Source organism: Gavialis gangeticus, unplaced genomic scaffold (assembly GCF_001723915.1).
Source record: "Gavialis gangeticus isolate Ggan-Ray unplaced genomic scaffold, GavGan_comp1, whole genome shotgun sequence".
Taxonomy (NCBI): domain Eukaryota; kingdom Metazoa; phylum Chordata; order Crocodylia; family Gavialidae; genus Gavialis; species Gavialis gangeticus.
In genome coordinates, this window is record NW_017729031.1 from 42,326,111 (window position 1) to 42,334,455 (window position 8,345).

An 8,345-nucleotide genomic window follows, 5' to 3' on the forward strand; every position below is an offset into this window, starting at 1 on the left:
GCCTTCCGGAAGTCCAGGAAGACTATGTCCACTGCTACCCCTGCATCTAATGATCTGGTGATCTGATCATAAAAAGCCACCAGGTTGGTCTGACAGGACCTGCCACTGATGAACCCGTGCTGATTGCCCCTAAGCATGCAGTCCCCTGCTGGCCCCTCCTGGATGTGTGCCAGAATTATTTTCTCAAACAGCTTGCCTAGGATCGAGGTAAGACTAACTGGCCTATAGTTTATTAGTACAACAAGTATTATCTTAGCAGGTTCTATATTCAGAGAGAGAAAAAGCACTCAGTACAATGTCTCACCCAATCCCAGATGTGTCTTTGCTCAACAGAAAAGAGCCACTGAGTTCCTGAAGGAAAGGGTACGTCGTTGGCTGGGACGGTTCAGGCGGGTGTTGAAGGCTGGATTTATGATGACAATGATGACGATGACACACTTCACTTTCTTGATGCCTCCTTTTATGCTTTTCTTTAACTTCACTCCTTTGATGACTGCTTGCTTTCAGATTGGTCTCTCTGCAGTCAGCATTCAAAACGGATGTGGAGAAGCTTGAGAGGGTGCAGAGGAGAGCCACGCGCATGATCAGAGGGCACAAAAACGGACCTTGTGATAAGAGGCTGAGAGCCATGGGGCTTTTCAGCTGGGAAAAGCACAGGCTCAGGGGTGATCTGGTGGCCACCTATAAATTTTTCAGGGGTGCTCATCAGGATCTGGGGGAACGTCTTTTTACCAGAGTGCCCCAAGGGATGACAATATCAAACGGTCACAAACTCCGCCATGACTGATTCAGGCTGGACATAAGAAAGAACTTCTTGGCTGTCTGAGCCCCCAAGGTTTGGAATAGACTGCCGCTGGAGGCAGTTCAAGCACCCACTTTGAACGCCTTCAAGACACATTTGGACGTTTATCTTGCTGGGATCCTATGATCCCTGCTGACTTCCTGCCCATGGGGCAGGGGGCTGGACTCGATCCTCCGGGGTCCCTTCCAGCCCAGATGTCTATGAAATCTATGAAATATTGTCCATATTTTATTCCGTCAGCATATTCCTTTGTTCAACAGACCCATCATGAGCACGCCTCTTAATCTGGCCTTTTTCTGGTGGCCTACTTTGGGCATTGTCTGTTGGTCTCCCTTCTCCCCTTTCATTAACACATCCAATCATTTCATCCCTCTGATTCAGCTGGTTAGTGCCAAGTTCCACTCATTTGAGCTAGTAACAAAACTATTACTATGTTGTGTTAGAAAAACTTCTCACAGTGATAGAAAAGGAAGGAAACACCATGCGAGCAAACTCAAAGCCATGAGCTCCTTGCAAGAGGCAAGGCCAGCTGATCTTGCAGACACCAGCAAAATGAAAAGTGCAGATAACAATGAGGCTATTCAGAACTTTAGGCTGAATATAAAAGAAAACTTTAAACAATACTGTAATTTACCACTCTATCAACAGATGCAATTTTAAAGCATGAAATGAGACAAGCTACCCTAACAACCCCCTCTTCGCTCCGCCCTGGGTTGTGGCCACAACTGGGCTCCAGTGTGACAGGACCCAGCTGTGGGGCCTGGGGCCATGGGCTGGGTGGTTACCCAGAGCCTGGAGGCACCATAGCCCTTTCTGTGGCTGGGCTTTGAGCTGGGCAGGGTTGTGCCAGCACCAGCCCAGTGGGACGTGAGCCCCAGGAATTGGGTCCTCACCCTTGAAGTGGCCAAGAAGCCACGAGCGGTTCACTGCATGGGCAGGCATCCTTTATAAGGCCCTGAGACCCCTGGCAGTCAGGTCCCAGCTCCCTTCTTACACCCCAACAGTCTCATCCCCTGTCCCCTCTTCCCCTGCAACCAGGTACAGAAGAAAGTGGATCCGCGTGGAGCGCAACCGCGAGAAGCAGATGATCGACCTGCACACAGGGACGCCCTGGGAGTCGGTCACCTTCACTGCGCTGGGCACCAACCGTGACATCTTCTTCAGCATTCTTCAGGAAGGTAAGGGGCCCTACCTGCCCCTGCCCGCTCCTTTTCTGCTGCCCCCTGTCACCGTCAACCCTCTCTCCCTCCCTCCCTACAGCCCGGGAGCTGGCTCTGCGGCAGCAAGAGGGGAAGACGGTGATGTACACGGCAATGGGGGCTGAGTGGCGGCCGTTCGGGTTCCCACGCCGGCGCCGCCCGCTCGCCTCAGTGGTGCTGGATGAGGGTATCGCGGAGCGGATCGTGCAGGATGTGCAGGAGTTCATCGCCAGCCCCCAGTGGTACAGTGACCGAGGCAAGGCACTGCCCACCCCACCTCCCCTCTCAGGGCTCCAAGAGCTCCCAACACCCCTGGGCCGGTCGTGGCCTGGCTCTGCTCTTTTCTGGCCCCAGGTCTCCTGGGATGGAGGAGACTCCATTCAGGGACCTTGTGGCTCTGGGATGCTGTGCATTTGCCCTCCTGACTCCTGCCATGGATGTATCCCATCCTGGTTCCTTAGGCCCCTTCCCTGGAGAGCACTGCCCCTAACGGCTCCTGCTGTAGTGCTAGAGTCACATAGTCGGTCCCCTCCCTGGAGCACAAGGCCATGGGGAGTGGTGCCATCCTTGTCCATCGGGTGCGACTGCGGCAGGGTCAGGGCTGCTTGGGGCCTGGCTGCAGCTCCTAAATCCTTTCCACACCCCGCCAGGGATCCCCTACAGACGTGGCTACCTGCTCTATGGGCCTCCAGGCTGTGGGAAGAGCAGCTTCATGTAAGTCACCTGCTCCCTCTGGCTTCCAAGTGTGGGGGATGCTGCTAAGAGGTCCCCTGAGGCCTGTAGAGGAAGGGGGTTTGAGGGGCTTCACAGCAGCTTGGTGTGGGGGTTGGAAAAGCCAGAGGCTGGCCCTCTGTCTGCTGCTGGGCATATGAGGTACCTCTGGGCTGCAGGGCAGGAAGGACCTCTCCTGTGGGTCTCGGGGGGTGGGGATCCCTGGCACGTGTCTCACCCTGCTGCATGTCCCCCGCACAGCACAGCCCTGGCCGGGGAGCTGCAGTACAGCATCTGCCTGCTGAGCCTGAGCGACCGGAGTCTGTCCGACGACCGCCTCAACCACCTGCTTAGCGCGGCCCCACAGCAGAGCATCGTGCTGCTGGAGGACGTGGATGCTGCCTTCGTCAGCCGGGACCTGGCTGCTGAGAGTGAGGGGCTGCTGCAGGCACTGGGCATTGCTCCGGGCAGAGGGCGGGTGAATGTGTCCAGACTGCTGGACCCAAAACACCAGGTGATCCCGGCGCCTGTGTGGTCTGAGGCTGCCTCTAGGTCCCTGGTCCAGCCTGTTGTGACGTGAGGCCGCCAGACACCTCTGGGTGCACAAACCCACCTGGACGCCAGCCTGGCTTCTTGCCCTGCACCACCCATGGAAAGGGCCTGGGCCCCCTGTGTGGCCTGCATAGAAGGAGCCCCAGTGTCAGATATGCAGGAGGGGAGACACTCACCCTCCTTACCCCAGGCGGGGGCATGGGTGACTGCAGCCGAGGGCAGGGTGGGAAAGTTGGTACTGCAGGGGGTCTGGCTTCAGCCTGAGTTGTCCTCTCCTCAAGACCCGACAGCGTACCAGGGCATGGGCCGCCTCACCTTCAGCGGCCTCCTCAACGCGCTGGATGGCGTGGCCTCCACCGAGGCCAGGATTGTCTTCATGACCACAAACCACGCTGACAGGTCAGAGCTGAGGAGAGGGAGGGGGACGGGGGTCTGAGGTCATAGGGGAAGGAAGGCCAAGCACCTCGAAAGCTCTTGGGTGAGGCAGCACCTGGGTCCCCTGCTCCTCCCCACGGTGGGTTCCAGGCTGTTGCCTGGTCCGGTGCCTGCTGCTACAAGCCCTGGGGTCGGCATTGTCCTTCCAGTGTCCATGCTGCATCACACAAGTAGCTGTGTCTGCACCAGTGCCATGGCTGCCTGGACATGTGTCTCCATGGGCATCCCACCCCAGCAGAAGCATCTCATCCCCTGGGCTGCAAAGCGGGTGGGGTGGAGCTATCACCTGTTCCCTCCAGGGTCTTGCCAGCTCTGCAGAACCCCCTCTCCCCCTCAAGCCAGGATCCCTGGGAACAAGAGTCCTTTCTTCCCTGCCATGTGTGGCGGGGGAAGGAGCTGACCAGGGAGGGGCACAGCTGGGCTCTGTGGGCACCTGCTTTGCCTTGGGGAAGGGACTACAGAGTCCTTGCCTATGGCTGGGGCAGGAGGCTGCACCCGTGCCACCCTTGTAACAGCCCCCCCATGCCCATCTCCTTCCTCAGGCTGGACCCAGCGCTGGTGCGGCCAGGGCGCGTGGACCTGAAGCAGTACGTGGGGCCCTGCTCGCGCTGGCAGCTCATCCACATGTTCCAGCGCTTCTACCCCGAGCAGTCGCGGGCAGCGGCTGAGCACTTCGCCGACCAGGCCCTGGCTGTCTCAGACCGGCTCAGTGCTGCGCAGGTGCAGGGGCACTTCATGCTGCACAAGGCGAATCCCCCCGGGGCCATCACGGATGTTGGGGCCTTGGCACCATGAGCTGCAGCCGGCCCTGGAGAACTGGCGTGACTGCGGGCACGGGCCCAGGCCCAGATCTCTTCTCTTCCTACCTCCACATGGCCTCAAGCTCCTGCTAACCAGGACATGCCAAACCCAGGGACCACCCCAGCCTGCCAGGGTTGCAAGCTGCGCCCCCCAAGAGCCAGCTGTTGGCCTGCGGGACCTACCTCTGCCCAGAGCCAGCTGCCAAGCCCTGGGCTGGATGACCTGAAAGGAGCTTGAGCCTGTGAGTTCAGCACAAGTCCTTGCCTCTGGCATGGAAGAGACTGGCACAGAGGGAGCTGCGGACACATCCCTGGAGTAACTTCACCCCCTGGCTGAGCCCTGTGGGCCGAGGGGGCAGTGCTGCGTGTGGGGAGTGTGGAAGGGACCAGACGCAGAGCCCGGCTGGGGCAGGTGTGTCTTGCGCAGCCTGGGGGTCCCAGCAGGGCTTGGAGGGGGACAGCTGAGGAGCTTGGGGGTGAATCTGAGCCCCACACCTGCCAGTTTAAACTGTTTTCCAGTGTCTGTGTGCTTGTGTGAATGCTTGGGCAAGGGGTCTGGACTGGGGGGACCCTCTGTTGACCTGGCTCTGCCTCTGGGGCCCAGGCTGGTGGGATTGTGTCCCGTGGTCCTCTGGGCAGCTCTGAACTGGGATCCCGTGCTTCTGGCCCAAGTGGCTGTGCCCTGGGCAAGTGCTGGAGTGGGACCCTGTGGTGGGAGGGTCAGGGCCTTAATGCCCCCCCATAGAGCCCTCCATGCAGTTGGGTCTCAGTTTCATTAGGCACCCAGCCAGCCTGCTTTATCTGCCCATTTTGGGGGGGCTGTGGTCCTTGTCCTGGCCTCTGCCCTGGGGCTGTGGTTTGCAGCTGGGACAGGCCCCAGGTGGGGTGCAAGGTGCATCCTCCCAGAGCCAGCCTGAACACGGGCCAGGGACCAGACAGACCTGCCGTGCTGGTTCATTCCAGCCTGCATGGTGTCAAGCAGTTACCTTGATCCATGTCTCCAGGAGCTCACTCCACCCCTCCTGTGCCCGGTTACCCTAGGGGAAGGCACTTCTGCTTCCCCTGCTGACCTGCCCCCGTGCTCTGTGGGGTCTCTGCTCCCCACTTCTGGAGAGGCCCCCTCTCCCTCCTGCCCCCTGCACCACCCTGCGTTCCCAGTGGGGGCCTAGCACCCTCCCACCCTGGCTCCGCTCCAGCCCAGGCACGCAGCCAGGTCTGGGCCAGCCGAAGGGAAGTCGGGATTGCCTGAAAGAAGTCTTTCCTGTTTTGGCTTGTGGGGAGCAGGACCCAGGCAGCAGCCATGATGTCCCTGCACCGGCAGCTCCGTGCCTTCCTGTGGGCCAGAGCCCAGGGGCCTGGGCTGGCCCTGGCCAAGGCCACAGTGGGTACCACAGTGCCTGGGAGGCTGAAGTCCCTGGAGGAGCTGCCCGGACCCGGTGTCCTGAGGTGCCTGTACTGGTACCTCCTGCGAGGGTACCTGCTGCACATGCATGACCTGCAGGTGAGCAGGGGCTGCCCTGGGCTCTGGGGGCTGTCCCGCAACCCTCGCTCCCCCAAGACTGCTCACTTGCTGGGGAAATGCAGCCAGCTTTGGAGTGAGGCGGAGCACAAGGCTGACAGCTGGAGGGGACTTGGCCTGGGGTTGCAGCATTTAGCTTCTGGCCTCAGCTGGACTGAGAGAAGGACGTGGGAACCGTGCAGCAGACCAGCCTTACCGCCGTGCCCAGGCAGCTGCTGGCACATCCCTGGAGAGAGACCTGGAGGAGGAAAGTCCCCGAGCAGCCACAAACCACGTGGCACTGGCTCCATCTCTCTCTCTGATGCCGGGTGGGAGCCGAGTCCGGCCAGCGCCTGTTTGGTGTGGATGCTGCCGGCGTGGGAAGCTCTTGGAGAAAGTTTGCAGCAATGTCCCAGAAAGGCTGGGGAATGCGTTGGAGGACAGGGCAGGATGCAGGAGCCGGGGGGGATGGGAAGCTGAGCTGGGGCTGACGGGAAGGAGCGCTGTGCTCGCAAGTGAGGGAGCATCGTTGAACATCCAAACACGGCAGTGCCCCCAGCGGGGGATGGCACCACGGAGAAGGAACTCGGAGGCCTGCCTGGGGCATCACAGGCTTGTCAGGGGCCGGCAGGGAGGCCACCATGCACAAGGCCCACGTGCTCCTGGGGCCCAGCGATAGAAGCAGCGGGTGCAAGACCCGGGGGCGATGGCAGTGACTGCTTGGTGCCGGCCAGGCCTTGTCTGCAGGCAGCTCCGGGCTCCACGTGGTAACAAGCCTGTGGAGATGTTGGAGGGGGCAGAGGCTGCGATAGGGTCAAAGGCAAGTTGTGCAGGGAGAGGCCGAGGGACCCGGGCATGTTCTGCTGCAGGGGAGACGTGGGGGCTGCGCAGAGAGCGAGAGCAGCTTCTCTCCTGCTGCCCAGGGCAGGGGGTGCCCACAAAGGTGCCCAGAGGGGGCCGGGTTCGAGGGCTGGAGGCTGCAGCCAGGCAGGTTAAGGCTGGATCTCTGCACTGCCCGAGCAGTTAAAGCCTCCCCTCCCCCCCGAGGCGCTGGGGCTGTGCTCCTGCCCCGGAGGCTCCCAGACCAACCCCCAGCTGAGGCACCCGATGCCCGGATCGCAGGCCAAGGTGGGCAGGCAGCATCTCACAGTGCCCACCTCCCCCAGGGGATCTTCAAGCAGCACTACGGCAGCCTGTGGAAGCAGCACATGGGCCCCTACATGACCGTGAACGTGGCCTGCCCTGAGCTGCTGGAGCAGGTGCTGCGGCAGGAGGGGCGCTTCCCCACCCGCTGCGACATGGCGCTGTGGAAGGAGCACCGGGACCTGCGGGGCCAGGCCTACGGCCCGCTCACCGAGTGAGTGCCATGGCTCCCCTCCACCCCGCAACCCACGCAGGCTGCCCAGGCCTCTGCTGGCTCCCAGCCCCCCAGCTGTGGGTGGGCACAGGGTGCCCAGGTCTTGTCTACACTATGGCCCCCAGGCGCTGTGATGCACCCCACTGCTGCAGATGCAGTGCACAGCACCACCTGCAGCGGAGCCCCGTCTACACTAGGGCTCATCTCCGTCCAGGTGCGGGGGGGCTGCTGCGGGTGCAGCTCAGTCTGATGCTTGTGCCCCGTGCAGGGATGGGGAGCGCTGGCACCGGCTGCGCCAGGTGCTGAACCGGCGGATGCTGAAGCCGACGGAGGCCGTGCTCTACACCGGGACCCTCAACGCCGTGACGTCTGACCTGTTGGGGCGGCTGGAGGCCGAGCGGCGCAGCAGCCCCTCGGGCCAGGGCTTGAGTGACGTGGCCAGCCTGCTCTACCGCTTCGCCTTGGAGGGTCGGTGCGGGGCGGGGGCCGGGCTTGGGGGCCCTGCTGGCCATCAGCCCCGTGGCCCTGCCCGTCCCAGCCCCTCCCTTCTCCCCCCAGGCATCGCCAGCATCCTGTTCGAGACCCGCATCGGGTGCCTGGAGCCGCAGGTGCCACCCGAGACCCAGCGCTTCATCGACGCCATCGGCTGCATGTTCCGCGACTCCGTCTTCGTCACGGCCCTGCCCGCCTGGACCCGGGCGCTGCTGCCCTTCTGGGACCGCTACCTGCGCAGCTGGGACACCATCTTCGCCTTCGGTCCGTGCCAGCGTGGGGGAGGCTGGGTCGTAGGCCCAGAGGGAGCAGTGGGGTCGCATCCAGCCGGAGGCAGGATCACCCCATCCAAGCCTGGGGGGGTCCTGGCTGGAGGGGACCAGCATGAGTAGAGTAGAGTAGGGTAGGGGGGCTCTGCTTCCAGCTGGGCCCTGCCTGCCCCTGCCTCGGTTTCCCTCTTGCTGCTCACCCCTGTGCCCACAGGCAAGAAGCTGATCGA

The 8,345-nt window shown here is 61.8% G+C and overlaps 2 protein-coding genes across 2 annotated transcripts in view; both read left to right on the forward strand.

The window, feature by feature from the left end:
* LOC109301475 (mitochondrial chaperone BCS1) overlaps positions 1-5,240 on the forward strand; it is a 22,666-nt gene extending 17,426 nt beyond the window's left edge. The window contains exons 3-8 of the mRNA XM_019522663.1: positions 1,841-1,980; positions 2,063-2,257; positions 2,652-2,715; positions 2,974-3,143; positions 3,546-3,663; positions 4,242-5,240. Coding sequence (XP_019378208.1) covers positions 1,841-1,980; positions 2,063-2,257; positions 2,652-2,715; positions 2,974-3,143; positions 3,546-3,663; positions 4,242-4,494 — 940 coding nt within the window. The 3' untranslated portion in view covers positions 4,495-5,240. The remainder of the gene's footprint in view (positions 1-1,840; positions 1,981-2,062; positions 2,258-2,651; positions 2,716-2,973; positions 3,144-3,545; positions 3,664-4,241) is intronic.
* A 527-nt stretch (positions 5,241-5,767) lies between these two features.
* Positions 5,768-8,345, forward strand: part of LOC109301588 (sterol 26-hydroxylase, mitochondrial) — a 12,281-nt gene continuing 9,703 nt past the window's right edge. The window contains exons 1-4 of the mRNA XM_019522822.1: positions 5,768-6,000; positions 7,164-7,354; positions 7,623-7,822; positions 7,913-8,110. Coding sequence (XP_019378367.1) covers positions 5,800-6,000; positions 7,164-7,354; positions 7,623-7,822; positions 7,913-8,110 — 790 coding nt within the window. The 5' untranslated portion in view covers positions 5,768-5,799. The remainder of the gene's footprint in view (positions 6,001-7,163; positions 7,355-7,622; positions 7,823-7,912; positions 8,111-8,345) is intronic.